At 44.6% G+C, this 24,273-nt stretch overlaps 1 protein-coding gene across 1 annotated transcript; it reads right to left on the bottom strand.

Moving 5' to 3' along the window:
* Positions 1 to 5,069: 5,069 nt before the first annotated feature.
* Positions 5,070 to 23,153, bottom strand: mRpL52 (mitochondrial ribosomal protein L52). The gene is made up of 5 exons (XM_050190240.2): positions 23,045 to 23,153; positions 22,144 to 22,228; positions 18,771 to 18,838; positions 12,367 to 12,431; positions 5,070 to 5,324 (listed from the first exon to the last, which is right to left on the bottom strand). The coding sequence occupies exons 1-5, from the start codon at positions 23,121 to 23,123 to the stop codon at positions 5,148 to 5,150; spliced, it is 474 nt and encodes a 157-aa protein (XP_050046197.1). The 5' UTR covers positions 23,124 to 23,153; the 3' UTR covers positions 5,070 to 5,147.
* Between the last annotated feature and the right edge of the window lie 1,120 nt (positions 23,154 to 24,273).

The raw sequence follows: 24,273 nt of genomic DNA, 5'->3' as shown, positions 1-24,273 counted from the left end.
AAATTACACGATTTACGCGGAGCACTTAGATGCGTCAATTAATGATCAGAAGGACCTACTCTAACGACTCGGTACGTTTGTACAAAATCGCCAAAATCGTTTCAGGGTCCCTTTAATGCAGCTCCATACGTGTTTTCATTTCGCGATTGGCTGGCGTGGACAATCGGTCTCGTGCGGCACGTTGCAAACGGAACGAAATGTGGCGCCACTGCCCCGCTAATCTGGAGATTGCGAGAGCTAGCGCTTGGGGCCAGCGCGTGGGTGACGCGTGGGCGCGATTCACAGAAGCCACCGCCGATAAACCTCCCCGACGACGCGCGCAACTCTGGCGTTATCTCGTAGCCACCGCCGCCGCACTACGCCTTTCTTCTCACGCTTTCACCATACCCCCTCCGCTTACCGCTTCATGGTTCCTCTGCACCCTCCTCTCCGCTTTCCTCTTCGCGTGTTCTCTTTCGCCGCTTTTTTTATCACCCATTGCGTGCCGCGTTCGCTCTTATCTTTCACTGTGCTCGTTCGCTTGGTTACGCCGACGCTCACCGCAGGAACAGGCGCCTAAAGCCTACACCACACGTACGCTTGCGGACGTGTAGTGAATAAATGAAAAATGAATAAAAAGGTTAAGCGAACTTCATTCCAAGCTCGTACCACCCAGCAACCTTCGGTAATTGTCGATATATTCGCGTGCCTGCAAGAGTGGCTAACTTAGATTATTCTTTAACGTAAGAAAGTTTGATTCAGCCATTAGGTTAAAATGCACACCATAGCTGTGTACGTTTTTATGGCTGTACACATTGTTATACACACACACAAAAAAAACACTCCTTCCTACAAAGTGCATTTACAAATTAATGAACGGCATATGGTAACATGTGAACTGATTAATATTACGAGCTTTAACGTCCCGAAACTGGGCCTGTAGGTTGAGGTATGCCATAGTGGACGGCTCCGGGGGTTAATTTCGACCGCCTGGGTTCTTTAATATACACCCAAAAAGCAATACAAAAGGTTTTCTTTTTTCTTTCTTTTTTGCTAATACTATCAGCATTCTTTGGGAACTTTGTCCAGTTTGTGGTACGTCTCTATGTATATCTACGCCCAATCTCATTCCTGCCAACTTGGGTCACTAGGTAGTCCATGGTCAATGTGTAGAGCACCGGGCTGCTGTGCTGGGGGAACCAGGTTCAAAACCAGTCATCGTACAAGCTTGCGTCAGTAGGTATGTAACTCTGGGTATCCGGTGCTCTTCAATGAACCTCTTTGACACCAAGTTGGGTAACTGGGTAGGTATGTGCCTCTGTGTATCTACCCCTCATCAATGGATCTCTTTGACGCCAATCTCGGTCAGACGGTAGGAGCCACTCTTCAATAAACCTCTCCGACACCAAATTAGGTCACTGGGTATACATCCCTGGGCATCTGCCACCTTTCATAATAATCATTATGTAAAACATGTCATCCACAATTACCCATCAACCATAAGATAGACTGTGAATAGCATTAAAGTTGGCAATCATCTCTACAAGATGGATGCACAGGCAATTTCTTTTGCATTTTACACGCGCACACACGCATGTGCACGTTTCCCAGCAGCTTCACCTTCGCACTGCGCTCGTTTTGCCACTTCAGCAAGATGTGTAGAGGCCCATAGGTCAGCAAAATAAATGGAGCTCACTCAACTGAGCAATAAAGTTTTTTCTCTCTCTCTCTCTCTCTCAGACTCATTCAAAAATTATATTTTTTGCTTAGGGACCCCCTTACTTGGACTCAGACTTGCCCAAAATTCTGCTCATCCGGCATCACTCAGACTCACTCCCCAGAATCAGACTCGGACAAGTCCACTTGGCCTACAGGCTATCACTCACCCAGGCTTTATCTTGAATCAAACAAATCAAATTTTGACGCACTCAAACCAATGTAATAAACCGTTTTTGCATTCTGCCTTCATTGAAATGTGCCTACCGCTACCAGAAATTCGACCCGGAATATTGTGCTCAGCAGTAGAATGTCACAGCCGCTGAGTTGTCACATGCCTTCTTGGTCTTTTCAAGCCTATTTGCACTTCCAGACTTGCGCGGGAAAACACACGTGGAGTCATCATCATCATCATCAGCCTAGTTACGCCCACTGCAGGGCAAAGGCCTCTCCCATACTTCTCCAACTACCCCGGTCATGTACTAATTGTGGCCATCTTGTCCCTGCAAACGTCTTAATGTCATCCGCCCACCTAACTTTCTGCCGCCCCCTACTACGCTTCCCTTCCCTTGGAATCCAGTCCGTAACCCTTAATGACCATCGGTTATCTTCCCTCCTCATTACATGTCCGGCCCATGCCTATTTCTTTTTCTTGATTTCAACTAAGATGTCATTTACCCGCGTTTGTTCCCTCACCCAATCTGCTCTTTTCTTATCCCTTAACGTTACACCTATCATTCTAGTTTCCATAGCTCATTGCGTCCTCCTCAATTTCAGCAGAACCCTTTTCGTAAGCCTCCAGGTTTCTGCCCCGTAGGTGAGTACTGGTAAGACACAGCTGTTATACACTTTCCTCTTGAGGGATAATGGCAACCTGCTGTTCATGATCTTAGAATGCCTGCCAAACGCACCCCAGCCCATTCTTATTCTTCTGGTTATTTCAGTCTCATGATCCGGATCCGTGGTCACTACCTGCCCTAAGTAGATGTATTCCCTTACCACTACCAGTGCCTCGCTACCTATCGTAAACTACTGTTCTCTTCCGAGACTGTTAAACATTACTTTAGTTTTCTGTAGATTAATTTTCAGACCCACCCTTCTGCTTTGCCTCTCCAGGTCAGTGAGCATGCATTGCAATTGGTCTCCTGAGTTACTAAGCAAGGCAATATCATCAGCGAATCGCAAGTTGCTAAGGTATTCTCCATCAACTTTTATCCCCAATTCTTCCCACTCCAGGTCTCTGAATACCTCCTGTAAACATGCTGTGAATAGCATTGGAGATATCGTATCTCCCTGTCTGACGGCTTTCTTTATTGGGATTTTGTTGCTTTCTTTGTGGAGGATTACGGTGGCTGTGGAACCGCTATAGATATCTTCCAGTATCTTTACATATGGCTCATCTACACCCTGATTCCGTAGTGCCTTCATGACTGCTGAGGTTTCGACTGAATCAAACGCTTTTTCGTAATCAATGAAGGCTATATATAAGGGTTGGTTATATTCCGCACATTTCTCTATCACCTGATTGATAGTGTGAATATGGTCTATTGTTGAGTAGCCTTTACGGAATCCTGCCTGGTCCTTTGGTTGACAGAAGTCTAAGGTATTCCTGATTCTATTTGCGATTACCTTAGTAAATACTTTGTAGGCAACGGACAGTAAGCTGATCGGTCTATAATTTTTCAAGTCTCTGGCGTCCCCTTTCTTATGGATTAGGATTATGTTAGCGTTCTTCCAAGATTCCGGTACGTTCGAGGTCATGAGGCATTGTGTATATAGGGCGGCCAATCTTTCTAGGACAGTGTTCCCACCATCCTTCAACAAATCTGCTGTTACCTGATCCTCCCCAGCTGCCTTCCCCCTTTGCATAGCTCCCAAGGTGTTCTTTACCTCTTCCGGTGTTACTTGTGGGATTTCAAGTTCCTCTAGCCTATTCTCTCTCACCTTATCGTCGTGGGTTTTACTGGTACTGTATAAATCTCTATAAAACTCTTCAGCCACTTGAACTATCTCATCCATATTAGTAACGATATTGCCGGCTTTGTCTCTTAACGCACACATCTGATTCTTGCCTATTCCTAGTTTCTTCTTCACTGCTTTTAGGCGTCCTCCGTTCCCGAGAGCCTGTTCAATTCTATCCATATTATAGTTCCTTATGTCCGCTGTCTTATGCTTGTTGATTAACTTAGAAAGTTCTGCCAGTTCTATTCTAGCTGTAGGGTTAGAGGCTTTCATACATTGGCGTTTCTTGATCAGATCTTTCGTCTCCTGCGATAGCTTACTGGTTTCCTGTTTAACGGTGTTACCACCGACTTCTATTGCGCACTCCTTAATGATGCCCATAAGATTGTCGTTCATTGCTTGAACACTATGGTCCTCTTCCTGGGTTAAAGCCGAATACCTGTTCTGTAGCTTGATCCGGAATTCCTCTAGTTTCCCTCTTACCGCTAACTCATTGATTGGCTTCTTATGTACCAGTTTCTTCCGTTCCCTCCTCAAGTCAAGGCTAATTCGAGTTCTTACCATCCTATGGTCACTGCAGCGCACCTTGCCGAGCACGTCTACATCTTGTATGATGCCAGGGTTCGCGCAGAGTATGAAATCGATTTCATTTCTAGTCTCACCATTCGGGCTCCTCCATGTCCACTTTTGGCTAACCTGCTTGCGGAAAAAGGTATTCATTATCCGCATATTATTCTGTTCTGCAAACTCTACTAATAACTCTCCTCTGCTGTTCCTAGAGCCTATGCCATATTCCCCCACTGACTTGTCTCCGGCCTGCTTCTTGCCTACCCTGGCATTGAAATCGCCCATCAGTATACTGTGTTTTGTTTTGACTTTACCCATCGCCGATTCCACGTCTTCATAGAAGCTTTCGACTTCCTGGTCATCATGACTAGATGTAGGGGCGTAGACCTGTACAACCTTCATTTTGTACCTCTTATTAAGTTTCACAACAAGACATGCCACCCTCTCGTTAATGCTATAGAATTCCTGTATGTTACCAGCTATGTTCTTATTAATCAGGAATCCGATTCCTAGTTCTGATCTCTCTGCTAAGCCCCGGTAGCACAGGACGTGCCCACTTTTTAGCACTGTATATGCTTCTTTTCGCCTCCTAACTTCACTGCGCCCTATTATATCCCATTTACTGCCCTCTAATTCCTCCAATAGCACTACTAGACTCGCCTCACTAGATAATGTTCTAGCGTTAAACGTTGCCAGATTCATATTCCAATGGCGGCCTGTGGAGTATGCCTGCATAATAACCTCTTAAACACGCAACAATTTATGCAAGCTTGGGTATCGTGACATGGTGACAGTATGGTGACAGCAAGCCACTCTCACCACTTCAATGACTCACAGCAAGTCAATACCAGCAACAAATTTTACTTTAATACTAAACGAGCACGTGTACAGAAATACAAAATCTACTTTCCTGTTCAAATGAACTATGTTTCAGCACTTTGCTTTGTTCGGTTTGGCTGATGTACCTTCAGTTCATCAATGCCTTTCTGCCTGAACTTTCCCGAAGCAACACGCTTCTTGATCTCCTCCTCTTCCTGAGCAACACGCACATTTGCTTCCTGGGCATCCTTGATTTCCTTTAAATACCTCACAATGGTTGTCTGAAAATGTAGAAATACATAATCAGGAGCACACAACATCTCAACAAGATAAAAAAAAAAAAAATGTCAGTTTCATCCCCCACAATGTTACAGCACCCTACCTTTGCAAGATTAAAGGGACCAATAATAGATAAGAATGGGCAATGAGATCATGATGCAGATGAAAAGCTCAGGCTTCACAGTAGAAAAACAAGCAAAGTGGCTAACTAGATGTGAACTGGCAACAAAATAGTACTGTTGAAGATAACAAGCGGCAGCACTATGGTGAACCATCAGAAAGCGTTTATATATGCATGACATCATGGCAGTATGCCCCCTCCTCCCCTCTGTTCCCCTCATTTTACTTTATCTTATGATGACAGCCCTGTCCTTGAGGCTGCCCTGCACCTGCCCCTGCTAAAACCAGGATAGGGATGCTGGAGAATGTGACAAAAAAAAATAACATCTCAAATTCAAGTAATGCCCCTAGTCACGGGACCTAAGAGGTACTACAGATAAAGGTTACTGTAGTAGCTTCGTACGTCTTGCAAAATTTTTCAAGGTCAAATTCGCATTGCTTTTTAAGAAGTTATTGCCTCACCGCCAAAGCCACACTCACTTCATCCCAGTTCCAAAGTTTTTATAATGCACTTATTGCCATCACTCAGATACAAGTGTCACCTGCACCCTCATACAGTAAAATCAGCAGAGTTAATAGGTAAAAACTCTCTGCTGATTTGCATGCTTTTTAAAGTAATTGCATTGGGTTTACCTACTTTCGATTAAATGAAGCCAAGGCATCACATAATTTCTGCTGTTACTCGTTTCATAGGGCAGTTAAGAGCTTCACTGTTCCCATTTCTTTTCACTACTTTCTATTATACATGTTATATTGCACCATGGGAAAGGGCGTCCTTAAGATGGGATTGGTGGTACCTCTAAGGCTATTGCACAAATTTTGTGGACAAGACAGCGAAGGCGACCTACATGTAAAAGACAATAGAAAATTTTGAAGTGGTCAATAAGTGGTGGTGAGCATGTCTCTTAATTGATACAAAATTTGAGTAACCCATTTCAGCAAGCCATTACAGAGTGTGCTTTAACAATGCCACATCTTCAAAAGATACTTAGAAAAGGGATGCACTGCCTAAAACAACAGACTGTGCATGCCTCTTTTTCCGTGTCCTGTTTGAACATTTCTTGTGCCATGTAAATGCATTAAAGAAATGCACCAGATACTGACTCCGTGAGATAAATTACACCCATATCGGTCAAATATAGTTTATAAGAAAACCTAGTTTCCTTTCCTCTTTGCTAAACTTTTTTTTTAGTCTCGACTTCAGTAAGAAAACTTACCTGAGTGCCACTGCTGTAAATGCACGAGAATTGTAGCAGCTGCTGCAGCCGTAATGGCTGCTGACATTTGTTCACCTAATTAATTGCATTGCAGGGCCCACCACTTGTTGCTCACTTGACATAAAACATAGGTACTCCATTAAAATTAATTTGCCTGCAAATGCCAGAAATTATTTACAAACCCATTCACCTGTTTAGACTCATGTCACTCAGAGTGGTGCTGGTAAACGAGACTGGCCAAGTTTAAACATTAAAAATCTTTCCCCCCGAAATTTTCAAACATTCTTTTACTCCCCTGAGGTTTTGCATGCAGACTGCTCATTGAAAACAATATTACGTGTATCATCTGTTCCTTGTGCTCAATAAAAACATCGAAAAACCACTTTGTGTTGAGCAAGTTTTTCTCACAATACATAAAAGTCTTCAATAATAATCTCTCAACACATCACAACAAAACGAACGTAAGCTGCAAAATAATTTGCACGAGTGCCCAATCTCACCACTAGGCAGTGAGATGAGCAGATGCGCATCTCCTCCTCATCAACATCAGCAGCAGCAGCGGCGGCGGCCTTATTATGTCCACTGTAGGACGAAGGCCCCTAACTTCAATCTCCAATTACCCTTGTCCTGCACCAACCGATTCCAACTAGCACCCGCGAATTTCCTAATTTTATCGCACCACCTAGTCTTCTGCCTTCCTCTACTGCACTTCCCTTCTCTTAGTACCCATTCTGTAGCCCTAATGGTCCAACGGTTATCAAGCCTGCACATTACATGACCTGCAAAGCGCCATTTTTTTCTCTTAATGTCAATTAGAATATTGGCTATACCCGTTTGCGCTCTGATCGAAATCGCTCTCTTTCTGTCTCTTAAAGTTATGCCTAGCATTCTTCATTCCATCGCTCTTTGTGCCGTCCTTAACTTGTTCTCAAGCTTCCTTGACAGTCTCCAAATCTCTGCCCCACATGTAAGCACCAGTAAAATGAACTAATTATACACCTTCCTTTTCAATGGTAATGGTAAGCTTCCAGTCAGGAGCTGACAATGTCTGCCGCATGCAATCCAACCGATTTTTATTCTTCTATGAATTTCCCTCGTATGATCAGGGTTCCCTGTGATTAGTTGACCTAGGTAAACACATTCCTTCAAACTCTGGAGGCTGACTGGCGATCCTGAACTCTTGTTCCTTTGCCCGGTTATACGTCATTATCTTTATCTTCTGCATATTAATCTTCAGCCCCTCTTACACTCTCTCTGTTAAGGTCCTCAATCATTTGTTATAACTCGTCTGCAGTGTTGCTGAATAGAACAATGTCATCGGCAAACTGAAGGTTGCTAAGGTATTTGCCGTCAATCCTTACTCCTAAGCCTTCCCAGTTTAATAGCTTGAATATTTCTTCCAGGCACGCAGTGAATAGCATTGGAGAGATTGTGTCTCCTTGTCTGACCCCTTTCCTTATAGGTATCTTCCTACTTTTCTTGTGGAGAATTAAGGTAGCTGTGGAATCTCTGTAGATATTTTCCAGGGGCTTTTCGTAATGCCTTTTCGTAATCTATAAAAGCCATTTATAGAAGCTGATTGTACTCTGTGGATTTCTTGGTTACCTGATTGATTACATGTATGCATTCCGTTGTAGAGTATCCCTTCCTGAAACTTGCCCATTATCTTGGTTTACTAAAGTCCAGTGTTGCCCTTATGCTATTGGAGATTATCTTGGTGAATACTTTATATAATACAGTAAAACCGCATTAAACCGTACCCGCTTAAACAGTAGTTTCGTATTAAAATAGTAACGTCAAATCCTCGACTCGGCGGCCATTGAACTTAATGTTCTTTGTATTCGCATAAACCATACCAGCTTATTGCGTACGTATCGGTTAACACATAGTGTTTCCACTTTTCGTCGCGCAAACACAGCAGTGCGTCATCTCCATCGGGCGGCCCAGCAGAACAACGAGCCTCAGAGATCGGAATAACGGCCTCCAAGAGCCCCGTATGTTTGTGCGTTAAGGCAGATCGACGTCAACATCATTTCGGTGCCATGCCAGTGAACGTTGTGGAGTCGTGCAAGCAAGGACTCGCGTCATGCCGAAGCTCGCATAAAAAAGGCGCCGGGTGCTTAGCATAGAAGAAAAATTAGACATTGTTCCTGCTATCGAACGTGACACGAAGAAGTCGGCGCTGGCATGCGACAGGGATCTACTGTTGACTACAGTGTGTGGCATTTGGAATGCGAAGAAGTTGCTCAGCAGCGCAGCTGTGACCGCGAAGAGATATCGGCTACGAGTTTCGACTTTTCGCCATCATTGACTCTGTTGCCAAAGTGTCGTCTAGCCACAGTGATGAGGACGACACGGAAAGCAACAGCATGGGCGATTCAGACCCAACAGTGGCAGAAGCTCCGCGTTATGTCAGCCTCATGAATGCAATCGTAGCGACGAGAATAGCACCCCGCAATGAAAAAGGCGCCCCGTGACTTCTCCAGCGCTACTGGGCCCGTGCACGGAGAATATGCAATGCCAACGAGGAATCTGTCATGCAAGTGTTTGCCGAGAAGAGGGGGCTGGCTGAAAGGCTGGCTTGCATCTTCAGTAACTTTGAAGCTGCCGTCGCAGCTGCTAGGCCACCGTGGCATCAAACGAAAATAACACTTTTGTCGCGCGAAGTGAATAAATACTGCATGTCTTTTTTCCCCTTTCATTGAACCCTCTCCGGGTTCTGTTTTTGACAGCTAAGTGGGCGAGCTCACTCTATTTCAGTTAAGTGGTGCTACCGTTTAGTACATACTTTTTCTGATCTCCGGTCAACTACGGTTTAACAAAAAAAAAATTAAATGATGGGGTTTTACGTGTCAAAACCACTTTCTGATTATGAGGCACGTCGTAGTGGGGGACTCCGAAAATTTCGACCTCCAGGGGTTCTTTAATGTGCACCTAAATCTAAGTACACGGGTGTTTTCGCATTTCGCCCCCATCGAAATGCGGCCGCCGTGGCCAGGATTTGATCCCGCGACCCCGTGCTCAGCAGCCTAACACCATAGCCACTGAGCAACCACGGCGGGTTACGGTTTAACAAGGTTTCTCGGTACTGGGAGTAAGCTAATGGGCCTATAATTTTTCAATTCTTTGTAATGTCTCCTTTTTGTGGATTAGTATAATGTTTGCATTCTTCCAGTTTTCTGGGACCCTTGCAGTTGAGAGACACTTCGTATAAAAAGCCGCCAGGTTTCCAAGCATTATGTCTCCTCTATCTTTGATTAAATCGACTGTTATTCCATATTCTCCTGCCGCTCTCCTTCATTTCATGTCTTGCAAGGCCCTTCTGACTTCATCACTAGTTATAGGAGGAGTTTCTGTACCCTGTTCATTACTGTTTCAAATGGAGTTATCCTGAGTCCTCTGGGTACTGTACAGGTCAGTATAGAATTGTTCTGCTGCTTTTACTATACCTTCAAGATTACTGATGATATTACCCAGTGCATACTTCTTGGTTTGTCCTATGCCAAGTTTCCTTCTCAATGATTTCAGGCTGCGTCCATTTATTACGGCTTCTTCAGGCTTTCTCACGTTATAACTTCAAATATCACTTATTTTCGCCTTGTTGATCAGTTTTGACAATTCCACAAATTGTATCTTATCTCTTGAGTTGGATGCTTTCATTCTTTGTCGTTTCTTTATTATATCCTTTGTTACTTGGGAAAGCTTGCCTACTGGTTGCCTTGGTGCCTTGCCTCCCACTTCCATTGCTGCCTCTGAAGCCAGCATAGTTACAGTTTCATTCATTACCTATATGTAATCTTCATCTCTCTGTTCTAAGGCTGCATATTTGTTTGCACGTACCAGCCTAAATTTGTCTGCTTTTATCCTTGCTGCCTCTATGTTGACCTGTTTTTTCTTGACCATTTTTACTCTTTCTCTCTTCAAATCTAGGTGAATCCTAGCTCTCACTAACCTATGATCACTGCACTTTGCCCTACCTATCACTTCTACATCCTGCACTATCTGGGATGGGTAGAAAGTATGAAATCAATTTCATTTCTTGTTTCACCATCAGGGCTTTTCCAGGTCCACTTTCTGTTGCTACGCTTCTTGAAAAAGGTGTTCATTATTCTTAGCTTATTCCTTTCTGCGAATTCTACTAGCATCTCTCCTCTAGCGTTCCTAGAATCAACGCCGTAGTTGCCAATTGCTTGTTCACCAGCCTGTTCTTTCCCCACTTTTGCATTGAAGTCGCCCATGAAACCAATGAAAACTGCGGCATGGACAAGTAGGACTCCTCCTTGGCGATATTGGTACAAGGTGCTAGGACAGGTACAGCGTTAGAAAGCTTTAAGGATTAACAACAGTGACAGAATGTTGTCGGTGCAAACACCAAAGCGGTTCTTGTTTTTTGCAAAGTTTCTGTTTAGCAATTATTGCCCCCTGGAGAACACTCCCACGACTATCTGCAGATTGTTTCTCTAACAATGATGGCAGGAATGGCAGTCGAACCATGACTAGTCATTTGTTGGATTTGTCAGCATTGTTTTCATCACAGTATAGGAAACAGGCATTTCAGAAATGCTGCATACCCTGGACTCAGCTGTTCACTGGCATAAGTGCCATGTCAGCATCAACGTTAGGCTTACACATCCTGCATATAAATGACAAACAATTAATGCATTCCAACTTATGCAGCAATACGTGACATAATTTCGAAGACATTAATATTGAGAGGAAGCCACTGTGAATTTCAGGAAACATTGCAGGATGTTCGCTCAACGTTATGCAACAGAACAAGACAGCTGAGCCTAAAACAGATAAAAAGTACATCATAGATGGCCCATGTCCCAGTTATTTGACAAGTGCAACAATGGGAGGCATTAAACAGTGGATGAAGAAAAGAAGCCTCAGCCTGGAACAAAAATTTTTACAAAGGGCCTTGTCTGCATCAGAACGAATGGCCAGCGACGCGACATATACATGCTCTCACTGAGCAAAATTGTCACACAACACTGGCACTGTTAACTGGACAGATGAGAAAGCTGAGCACATGAGTTTGTGCAATCATCTATTTCCACAAGGCAGGTGCTCTAAAATCCAACAGCAGGGGAAAGCAGTAGTGGTGATGATTACCGATTTTCAGTTAACTCTGTAGCAAACTAAATGTTTTTCTTGTATTGGAGCCAGAAAACAACTAATTTTTCAGTAGACAATGCAGTCACAGCTGCTGATAAGTGCTCCATTTTCCGAGTATCTTTCTTCGGGGACAGTTGGCAAAACGTGCATGAAAGTCTGAGCGCCATGCAAAAAGCAGTTCACGCTTCATCACTCTGGTCTTGGACATAACCATCACACATGGTTGCAAGCCTCTTCATTCAAGCCTCATACTAGCTTGCCAAATTCCCACGCCTGCTGGTAGAGTTCAAACTTAGCTGAAGGAAGCAAGTTTCAATACTGTGCCACAGTCTCAAAGTAGGTATCTGTGGCACCACGGAAAGGTCAGCATTATCTGGTTGACCACTTCATAAAAAATGTTGAAATAATTTTTCTCCCATGCCTTCGCTGTCACTGTGTCCAGGTTCCATTGTGCAATGCACTTTTTGCAAGCAGCTACAGATTATAATGTTTACAATTATAATCTAATGAATTATTGGTTACAAGCTGGTGTAGCTACGAAAATAAGTAAACAGCAAGAAAAAAATGGAGGGAAGGTTGCAGAGCTTACACAATATTCCATCTGCTGGAGATATCGTTTCCTCTGCCTCCCAGTCAATGGAGTCGGCCTTCCATCTGAAAATGATAATCACTCTTACAAAGGAAATAAACATACCAGCACACGCATACTGCCTGAATTCATTACCTACCATACAACACAAAAGCTACAGTAGGGTTTTGAGGGGTCAACCAATCCAAGCAGGGGTTGCACAGTCGTCAGGTAACACCACTGTGAAAATATGCAGGCTGCTGCGCTCATGGTCAGAGAAGACACAGAGCAATGCTACAGTTGCCGGTGCTTGCTGGAATTAAAGAGCAGTGAAGCATTTGCTGCTGCGCCCCAAGAGATTGCAAAGCCATGGTGGATGTGTCACAGCAAGTGCAGCATCCCAGCTGCCTGCATGTATTCCACTACACTGCCTTGTGCATGAGGACACTTCTGTCATCGGTTATGGTACAATGCAAGATGCCACCATTGGTGCCAACCAAGACTTGCCTCGCTTTGCCAAGAGGGGCTGACATGTTCTGCATCTCAGCGAAAGTGTGACAACTACTTTACTTTTCTGCACCTTGTTCTTAAAACTCACTTACAAATACTCTTGCATCTCCAGAAATTGAAAATAGAGTAATTGTGAAGACTCGGATCCAGCAGTTCACAATTTTCTCATGTGAAGCATTCTTTGGAATCATCAGGCACTTCGAGTGTGTCTAAGCCTCCTAGGCCACAGGACTGGCAGTGCGTACGAACTTGAGGCACTAGATACAGTAGAACCTCGTTCATACATTCCGAAAAAAAGAAAAAAAAACGCGATAAAAAACTCGCTAACCGGGAAAACGTACAATCCAAAATAACTAAAAAAATTTGACAGACTCACTATTATTGACATCTGCGTGGTGCGAAGCGTCGTGCAATCGTTACGGCACAAGACGCCGACGCACATCGAGCTGGTGGTGCTTCCTGCGGCAGCCCGAGACGCGTTTTGTTGTTTTCCTCTTGCATGGTGTTTAGAGAGGGCGACGGGAAACCAAAAAGAAATGGTGGGCAGTGCCGGATCCTGCCGAAGCAAAACGCGATGCTCGCATCGCACCGCCTCCAGTAGGGAACGGCGGCGCGTTGGATTATTGCCTACTAAAAGTGTGTAGTATGCTACCAATGTCACTACACACCATGCGCTTTAAAACAGATAGGTGAAGATGCTTATAGCAATAGGTTAGGCGGCGATAGCTTTGAATGCCGCGTGCGACGACTCGGCCAGAGATTTGCTGGCACCGGAATAAGAAACTGTGCACGCCGTCGTTTTCACGTGAGTCAGGCGGCTATATACTGTTCACGATCGGATGAGCCAATGCCTTTTGTTGTTCACATAGGATATAACGGCCAGAAAACGTATACGATCGCAGTCTACAGCAGGGAACGGCGCCGCGTTTCGGTTATCGCCTATTAAAACCAAGCGCTACGCTTCCTACGGCACCAAGATCTGTGAAACAGATAGGCAAAGATGCTTATTGCAATAGGACTGGCAGAGATAGCTGTGAATGCCATGTGCGACGGCCCAGAAAAGACTTGCTGGTGCCGAAATGAGAAAGTGAGTGCGCGCCAGCATTTCCACGCGAGACAGCCGGGCGAGTATTGCAGTGAAGCTGTTACGGTGGCCAGCTATATACTGTTCTCGATCACACGCACATCTGGCATTCTAGAGGCAGGAAACCGTATCATACGACCGCAACATACTGAACATTGGTGCCGAATAGTCGTGTTTTTCGGGAACGAATGAACCGATAAAAAATGAGTGTGGCTCTATTGCGTCCTTTTTTGTGCTCTCGACTGCGAACCTTGGTGCCGAGAAAACGTACATAATGGGAACGTATCAACGAGGTTCTACTGTATATGCTCATGTGCACGTTGCCGGCGTGGTCACGGGATCATTGTCATTCCAGCTCTGCCATCCGACGCTTGCCTCCGATTCTTGTATACTACCTGCGCCAAGCCAGGTGGCACGCATAATAAGATCCAGGCATGTCGGCTGCAGAACACCAGGAAGTGATTTTCTCCGTACAAACAGCGATTCAAGCAAGAACAATTCACAAATTTAAACATGCAATACAAAACATACTTTCTGATCACAGTGTGTTTAACGAATGCTAATAAAGTTTCTTTGTTTAATGTCAATAGTAATGTTATTAATGTTATATTCTGAATGTATTACTTTTGTTAATACCAGAATTTTCTTATTTTTGCTGTGCTGTATTTAGTATTTAGTTACTTGCTATTTGGCAAACGGTTGATACTTTTCAATGTGTTTAAAGTTTTGCTGTAAATAGTTTTTAAGTTTTGTGTCTTATTAGTCGTACATACTTTGTTTTATCAGTAGACTGGTACTTCTGCTGCTCCAGCGAGGTAAAGGCCTTAGGAGGATTATGCCCTCCTTTTGCCTTGCCTTGCGGGCAAACGTTGTATTTGTTGCCCAAATAAACGAAATGAAAAAAAAAAAAACTGAACGAATAAAGATTCTGCTCCCCACCCCATACACACTAACCAGCTCCTGACACTCACATAGAACTCGCAGAAGTGCACAGCTTCGTCAAGAAGCGAGTCAAGTTGGACATTGTGTTCCTCAGAGGTTTACCTTGGGAAAGCTTGCCTACTGGGCACAGAGGAAGAGGAACGTGTTTGCAATAATCAACCAAACCCTCTTCATGTTTGAGATCCACGATGAGCACCTGCTCAAGGAGGAGGAGGAGTAGATTTTAATGAAGAGAAAGGAGGAGAGGTCGGCCTGGAGAGCGCATCTCTAGCCTGCTACTCCTCACTGGGGAAAGGGGAGGTGGGAAATACAGGGACAGGTAGGTGGCAGGTGATTATGTTATGGTACAATGAGATACTATATAGACGTTGTCCAATATGCAGATGCGCACTGTAGGCCCAATACACGCAAGGGTAATTTTGTCCATGCAAAAAGTAATCTCGTCACAAAAAGTTATTGCACAAACACATTTCGCACTGACTGCATGTCTCACAGGTTCTAGAGGCGATCGTCTAAACCAGTCTCACTTAGAAAGTTCAAAAGTGATTTTATGGCAAGTTTGGCACAGTCAACACTCCTCCACGCACCCAAAAGCTTTTCTTCCAAAAAGGGGTGGGAGTCCAAGCAGTCAACAGTAGATTTGAGTGTTCTTCGTTCGGCCGCATATTGAAGGCACACGCAAAGTACGTGAGCTATTATCTCGGGAGTGTGACAGACGCTACAGTCAGGGTCCCGTGCTTGTCCAATCTTGTGAAGGCATCGGTGGGTGTATGCCACACTCAGCCGTAATCGATGAATGAGTGTTTCCTGGCCTCTCCGCAACCGAAGTAGAAGCCGGAATTGTAAACCAGCGTCAAGTCTATGGAGGCGCTCTTGCCGATGTTCGGGATTGTCCCAATGTCGCGCCATAGAAGTTTTGATGGAGTTATGGAGCAAGGCGTTAATGTCATACCGGGAAAAATGAAGTCATGGATAAAGTCAAGGAGCGGTCGAGGCACACGGCCACAGGGTCGATGCCATAGCCAGCTACATGCAAAATTCGGTTCCGACAGTAGGTGGGATCCACATAATTGTCTTTTCTTCAATTTGCTGTTGAGCTATTCATGTTTCTTTCATATGCTATTGTGCACTATTTACCTCAGTGGACAGAAACAGAACAAGCTGGTCCTTTTGAAAATATGGCACAGTTTGTGGTTTTATAAGTTATGTATTAGGGAACAGAAACGTGGCAGGAAACACAGTGTAAAGTTGAAACAAAAGTGCCAAAACTTCAAAATAGTGCTTTTATTTCGTAGGCAGTACGATCAACAGTTTCACAGTAATATGAATAGAAATCAGGTGAACTGCTGGTAATGCAGTATGAAGTTGTTCCTCCATTTTCACATTTTAGAGTTGAACAAGGCACTTCAGTGCATTTTACCTACCTGCTTTAGGCACAGGCTTCCGTAAAGTGGCCATCATGATAGTGCACTGGAAAGCTGACCATTTGCTCAACAACCAACCAGGCTGTCGCTCAAGTTGCTTGACACCAATGACTGTATCTCATGGTGTGCGATTCCTGAACGCAACTGTCCTTGCACACAAAGCAGTGCAACAAAATACATGCAAACAACTGGGATGCCACACTTGCTGTGGCACATCCACTATGAATCTGCCAGATACCAGAAATGGGCAGCAAGAAAATCATTGCTCCTTGTCTTCTATATTGTCAATGCACGAAAGTAGCGGCTAAAAGAGTGCCACTGTGCAGCTTGGTGCCCACTTTGACCAACGTGTGGCAGCCTGCTAAGTTTACACAAAGGCTATACCAGGCTACATACATAACATCTGGCACCATAAGGCATACCACAGCATTCTGTGGAAGATGGAGAGCACAAAAGGGCCTCGAAGGTCGCATGCAGATGAAGTGTTTCAGATACCTGAATTGAAGGATCTGTAAATGTGTTGCACTAAGAGCCTATTTTCCCACATTTCAGTCCTTCATGATCTTTGGATATGCGTGCAAAAAAAATGCATAGAGATGCACCTTGTTGCAAAAGCTTCTTGCAAGGCAAACAAAAAACATCTCAGTGCCCTTCCCCTCTGTGAAGAAGGATGACCAGTGAAGCTGTGTATGTGGGCACCTTAATGGCGAACTGCACCTCCGCTGCGGGTCGGCCCAGCATTGCACTATCTTCAAGATCGGCCCACATATGGGGAGTGCTTAACGCCTGCTTCACCTCCACCGCGAGTCGGCCCGGCATTGCAATATCTTCAAGATCGGCCAACGTATAGGGAGTGCTTAACACATGCTTCACCTCCGCCGCGGGTCGGGCCGGTATTGCGCTATCTTCGGGATCGTCCCGCGTATGGGGAGTGCTTAACGCCTGCTTCACCTCCGCCACGGCTCGGGCCAGTATTGCACTATCTCCAGGATCGGCCCACGTATGGGGAGTGCTTAACGCCTGCTTCTACGCCGCGGGCCGGGCTGGTATAGCACTATCTCCGGGATCGGCCCACGTATGGGGAGTTTTTTGCTTATGACACGAAAATTTCCTTGGACGGTAGAGGTATACAGCTTCGCTGTAAAAAAATTAAAGTCTGACATTTTATGTGCCAAAACCACGATTTAGTTATGAGGCACGCCACAGTGACAGACTTTCGGATTATTTTGACAACCTGGGGTTCTTTAATGTGCACGCAATGCACGGTGCACGGCCATTTTTGCATTTCACCTCCATCGAAATGCAGCCGCCAGGGCCGGGATGTGATCCCACGCCCTCAGGTTCAGTAGCACAACACCTTAGCCACAATGCCCCCCTGGCAGGTTTTGCTTTGATGAGATCACTGGGGTAAGATGAGTATATATGTGTGCTTCTGAAGAAAATTTGGTTTGAAGTCAGTGCCTACCACATCCATTTCCTTTCTTATGTTGAATTCCAATGGTGGAGTCGGAGCAGCCGACGGACTCCGCGAGCGAGCACTCGACTCTGGCGTAGAGGAACACCTCCAAATCCACGAGTGGAACACAACCTGCGCCACCGGAGCAAGGCGGAAGCAAAACTTCTATCGCCGAGTTACCAAGGATACTTTGCGTGTTGTCATTTCCTTCCGCTGTTTGCTCCCAGCACTGCCGCACCAGTCGCTTGAATCTTCAGCGCCGTTCACCTGATGTTTTTTTAAAAGTGCGGAATGAATATCTCGCCAAGCGTGCAGCAGCTTTTGCTTTCTTGCGAGTCGTGACCGGTGGCACCTCCCAGCAGACAAACGGGGTAAAGGAAATACGTCACGCAGAGTTCCGGTCCACTCCGCTGATTTTGGCGGAGCATCTTTTTCTGCTCCACGGAGTGACTCCCGCTCTGAATCCACTCAGACTCTCTCATTGGAACACCTTACTCCCGCCCTCACTCTGTAATTGGAACAAACTTGCTCCGAAACGAGCAGAAAAACTTGCTCCGAATCCGCCATTGGAATTCAACATTAGTCACTGTCTTTCTTGCGCTGTTCATTATGCAACTTTATCAACCCAGCCCACCTCCCACACTTGTCAACTGCCAGTGGTATGCAGTCCTACATGGCCTACATGCAAGAGTGCTTTAAATAGTGTTTTTTCACTCTACCTAACTTGAGGCGGTGCTATAAGCAAACAGAAAGTTTGAATTAAAAATGAGAACACAGATGAAGTGTCATCCTGTATTCTTTTAATCCTTTCTTGGTAGTTGTATAGTAACACACCTAAAACACACACAAAAAAAAAACGAATCCTCCTTCAGCTTCTATTGGACTGCCACATCAACGGGAAATAGTGCCACTCAAATTATGCAGCGCATCGAGAACACTGCAAAGGTTATGAAGGCATAAATCAGAAATAAGCCACGTGCAAGACAACACACAGGAAGTTGCCATGTACCATTGAATGTCCAGTCTGGTGTGTCAGCAAATTCACGAGTTTCGTTCCAGCGCCTGGGAAGACCAGCTCTGAAAAATAAAGCGATTATTGGTTTACTAACAATAAATGTACCATCACTATTAGCCTCTCTCATCACAGTAAAACACACATGACCTGCCTGGGTGTGATAAAAGTAAATTTGATGCTCATCACTGGCAAAGTAAACTTACACCACTTGCACCACCACAGGATAGGAAGGTTGGGGGGTGGGGGGGACCTGGGGGTCCAGGCCCTACCTGAGGCATGCCAGCCCTTTTGCACTCACATAATTGGGCAGTATTTGCCATAGTGTGGCCTTCAACCACTGTATGAATCTGACAGGTGCATACATCAATAGTTTGTGATACTGTGTATCCACCACTTCTAATTTCCATTATGTACCCTTTGGCCTAATTCATGGGCAAAGCTAGACTGCCCATGGCATACATCTTGAACTGGTCACAGTTATAGATATGAGTAATAGTATTGCATATTCAAAGATTTGACACTTCATACAATGATTACTGGGTCGACAACTATTCTTAAAAGGTGAAAAAAGGAAAGCTTTTGTGCCAGTATTCTTCTAAATAGACTACCTCATTTTTTAAAATCATGTAACCTACTGGAACGGAACCAGAGATAGCTTTGGCTGGGAACTTGAAATGCGAACTGTCTGGCACTTATCCCTTTATGGCTCAAGAACTCAAGATTGCAAGCTGCACAAGAATAATGAACATCGGGGTCAGAATTACCGTATTTATTTTAATATAAGGCAATGTTTTTCCCAGAATCTTAGCCTCGGAGGCACTCCCAGCCTTATATGCGAGGCTGACAGATTCAGTTACTGCTTCAATATAGCGGCAGCAGTGCCACATTTCCGGCAATCCAAGTTTTAGGAACTTTAGCAACTCAAATCATTAGTCAATTGAGGAGATAGAAAGAACTGTAATGTTGTGTCGCCATGCTGCCAACACAGACACTCTCTCCCTTTGTGTGAATTAGCATCCAAACGACATTCCTTTCCTGCCTTCTTCCATACTGGAGCCAAGGGGCCGCGTCACATTTTTATTATGAGCCGCCACCTTCTCCTTTCTTCTTGTATTCCTTTTTGCTGTACAGTAGACTTCCAGTGGCAGTTTGGAGCATACAGCATTGCATGATTTATCGAAGTCATGTGCCATGATCGGAGACATTGTAGGCAGTGCGTCTGATGCACAGGCGTTAATATCTGCTACCTTTATTCTCTGGCAGGAAATGGGGCTCCTTGAGAGGAAGGCCACATAAGCTTTCAGCTCTTCTATGCCATGCAGCGGTTTGATACTTTGCAGACACAGTCATCAGCACATGATCAACACACCACGTTTGTCTCTTTGCAATGTCCAAACCTGGAGAGGTACCCTTTATAGGAACTTGCCATGTAAGTAGTATTGTTATGCACTTAACAAAGGTAATAGTTTCAAGAGCTAGCTATCAAAAGAAAAATTTTTTAGCAAGGCATCATAAAATAAACAATAAATGAAAAATTATAATCGCAACAATTTGCGATATAAATGCAACAGCATAGATTAGAGGTGCAAGTAGATAATATTCTAATCAAGATTTTTAAAAAGTTAAGCCAGGCATTTCATAAAATGCATAGAACACATAACTTTTGTCCTCCTAAAGTAACAACATAACAGGTGCCAAGGGATGAGAAACACAGTTGAGGGTAGCAGATGATGAGCCAGAATGATGAGGTAGGGGTATATGATGGGTTTGGCTGACGCAGGACTGCGGTAACCAAAAATCTTCAGGAAAACCTATTTCTGCACTGAACTCAGATCGGCTAATGATGATCATGATAAACTATCTTTAGGCAGCGGTCACTATATGTTGACTGCTGATACAGTTTGTTCAGTAACTTTGGAAGGTTAGGATGACTGCTACAGCCAGGGGGCTGCAGGTCAGAAAATTAACTTTTTGGGAAAGTTAGCATTCATGTAGCAAATGCATAGAGTATTTATTACATGCTTGAGACCATTGATTTGGGCATGCTTATGAGTATCCACTATAAGATTTCTTCTCAAACCCCTTCTGCATGTATCTATCTTCTGTCCCAGATGAGCAATGGATTATAGGCAAAGATATGCTATTTGGCACTGTACGCACTATGAAGATATCATGAAGCTTTCAGGCTATGGATTGTAACGCAGCCGCCTAAAATAATCTATACTGCCCTCACCACGAAGCAGCAACAGCAAGCAAGTGGGTTTCATGGTACAAATGTGTCCGCACGAAAGTATATACGAGGGGGAATCAGAAAGCTTTTGCCCCTATTTCTTATTAGCCAAAATAAGGTACATGCAGGTAATTACAAATAAATGTACTATTCTATGTACTTTACACTACTTTTCCGCATAGTCCCCACACCGGTTGAGACCCCCCCCCCATTTGTACCATCGCAGCACTAAACTTGAGATGCCCCTGCGGTAGAATTCATCTGGCTGACTGTGGAACCACCGTCAGACTATGAATCGTGAATCGCTGTCCTGCCAGGAAGTTCCGGGGACCGAAAACATGGAAATCACTAGGGGCGAGGTCCGGACTGTATGGTGGGTGGTCCAGACTCTCCCAATGAAATGACTGGCGCTTGTCGGCAGTTCTGATTGCCACATGTGGCCTCGCATTGTCGTGGAGTCATGCAAGTCATCACAACCTTTTGCGAACTCACAACACCACCCCCTCACACTTCTCAAAGCGAGACACCTTTACCCATATGTGGGCTGTATTTCCCTGTGGATTTCAATGGGCATTCACCCCTTGCTCCATAGAAAACAAACCACACTTCCTTGCTTGTACGCAGTGGACATGTGAAGCACAACTGTCATCTTCAACAGACACCAGCGCCGTGCCGCGGAACTACTGGCAGCTAAGGCTGGGCTAGTCCAAGAAAGGTCCACCTCTGAGAATGGATATGTTTACTTCGCATTTAAAGACATAATTTGGCTAAAAAAAGATAGAGAGAAAGACTTTCTGATTCGCCCTCGTACATTCTAGTGCCTTCACAATGAACGCCTCTACAACAAGATGGCATGTATAACAAAGGAATCATGCTGTCCCAGTTCTAATGTAAGCTGTACGGTACACGAACTTTACAACGAAGTGACCTGCGAATGATTTCGGAGGCCCTAAGCACTTCTTTATAAAGGCATTCGACTGTATATGGAGCACCACAGATGTGGCGGTGCCACTTAAATGGCTATGAAAGAGTTGAGAAAAAAATACAAGAGACATGTTCTGTACTTGTTTCTCGGCGATCAACATGTTCTTGAAGTCATAAACAAGTGTGATAAAAAAAATATATGCCGACACTCACGCTATCCTCCAATGATGATTGCGCAGCAGTCCCAGGCATTTCTTCGGCTTGGTACGTGCACCTCGGGATGGCTGCACAACTAGTCCTGACAAAAAAAGAAAAGGACTGAGGCAAGTATAACTCTGCAGGAAATATTCAGTCATATCATTCTATTTCCTCTAAATCAACATGCAAGCTATTGCAAAAGAACTGGTGAATAGGAAGAGCCGCTTTTGGTCACATACTGTGAGCAGAAAACAGAAGTACTTGCTTACTAACGTCCTCCAATCGATGTCAAGAAAGGCCGTGATAGAAATGCGGCTGCACCTCATTACATCTATAGATTCACCACTATAATTAGAAGTATCTCATAAATCGAAGTCTTTTGCTTCTTGCTGCAGGTGTCTAAACGCGGAAGGCTCTGAACCATGGAACTTCGAATAGACGGAGACTGAAATGCGGACACTTCACCGACCATTTCATATCCCGTTTTGATACACCTATATTAGTATGCTTAAGAAACTACGAATAATTGTAGATGTAGTAAATTTAACCGACCTGTTCAACGTCCGCAACTACCTAAATCATCTGCTGTTGTGATTCTTTTACTAAAACCTTTTCGACGACATACAGGGCTCCATGCGCACTCCTGGGGCTCGCGAGACAGGACATAGCAGAAGCCATCAACATGTGCTGTGCGCTGTCAAAAGATAACATGTGGTAAATTAAGCCTGTAAGCCTTTGCCGCTACTACAGCAACAATTTATTAGTGTCAGTTAAGCAAGGCTGTACGGTCAGTGGCGACTCCAACGCTCAGGCCAGGCAGACAGCGGATAGCTCAAATGAATCAAAATGCACATCGTTTTATAACTGCGTCACATAACAGGCGCTTCCCAACAATAGAGCATCATTTTTTACGTACCTTTCGCAACAGTCCCTTGCAAAATTTGAAAGCATTTACCCAATGTACTCCGCGCATGACCACAGATGAGCGCTGCCATCTTTGAAGTGCAGGACCGCAGCAATTATTAACGAAACGAATTACCAGAACGTTGGACAATCAGGTAATACATGAACCTTTGCGCCAATCTTCAATTGAGTGTTTAGATCAAATGCATAATTTTTACTTACTTCAATAATATACTTGCTATCCACGCTGCTAGGCGGGTGCAGGCCAGTCCCAGCGCTTAAAGCGTGACGTAAGGGCTATGAGGGCTTTTAGCATTCCTCCGTGGCTTTTAGGCACCATCGCAAGCTCTCCCCTCTCCTTCCTGTAGCTATGCTGTAGCTAAGGGTTGCGGAGGCAGTTAGCCATCGGCGGCAAGAGCTTCGACAGCGTGGAAGAGTGCTTGTTTTAGATGTCATTAATGTTTGCAGCGGAGCATAGGTTGTCGTGGAAACAAGTACCATCATTTTCTTTCGGCATGTAACAGCACATGTTGACTGCTTTCAGCAGACAAACGAGCAGCTCAGTCATTACGCTACCTTAGGGCAATAGCTGACATTGCTAAAAAGCCAAAAAACCCCATATAAGCCTGCTCATCTTCACGCTTTTGACAAAGAGCTGCCTCTGGATCAACTGCTCCCAGGATAATTAAAATATAAAGCAGAAAACCTGCAAATAAGTACTCCATGTCACACACAAACATTAGAACCTCCGTCTTTCCAAAAAATATACGCTCGAGCCCACTAATAATTATCCCATTTAGAGCGAACCTTCAGCTACTACGAAGTTTCTCAACAGGCACACAGCTTCGCAAGACGCCTATGACAGAACCGTCCACTCACAACAACCCGCTCAGTTCGGTTACAACTAATGGAATGAACCGTGGAGCGGTAGCGTCTCAATGAGCCGGAGGAGGATACAGGGCTGCACAGTGTTGCACAGGCAGTCGCAGCTGCTAGACACGTTGCCTTTCTTTTTTTTTTTTCAGTTTTACTGCTTGGATTGTTCATACTCCTGATGAGCATGGAGCAATCCATTATTCTTCTGGGGAGCTTTTTTAACTCTTGTTTTCGGCTACCGCAGTACTATAATCAGTAGACCGCTTTAGTTTCTTTTTTTCACTCGCAAATGCATTGTGATGTCCGAAGGATGCTCAACATCAAAGAAAAGCGTTTGGCACCAGATGCAATTCTTCAAAAGTGCGA

Source organism: Dermacentor andersoni, chromosome 1 (genome assembly GCF_023375885.2).
Source record: "Dermacentor andersoni chromosome 1, qqDerAnde1_hic_scaffold, whole genome shotgun sequence".
NCBI classification, from domain to species: Eukaryota; Metazoa; Arthropoda; class Arachnida; order Ixodida; family Ixodidae; genus Dermacentor; species Dermacentor andersoni.
Note: the sequence above shows the minus strand (reverse complement) of the source record. Positions and strands in the feature narration are given on the sequence as shown.

Excerpts from the sequence above, each read along its gene's own strand:
- mRpL52 (XM_050190240.2), bottom strand. The coding sequence starts at position 23,123 with ATGGCAGCGCTCATCTGTGGTCATGCGCGGAGTACATTGGGTAAATGC. Across the intron at positions 22,229-23,044 it reads GCAAGGGACTGTTGCGAAAG|GACTAGTTGTGCAGCCATCC; the intron begins GTACGTAAAAAA and ends TTTTTTTGTCAG. Across the intron at positions 12,432-18,770 it reads ACCAGACTGGACATTCAATG|ATGGAAGGCCGACTCCATTG; the intron begins GTACATGGCAAC and ends TATCATTTTCAG.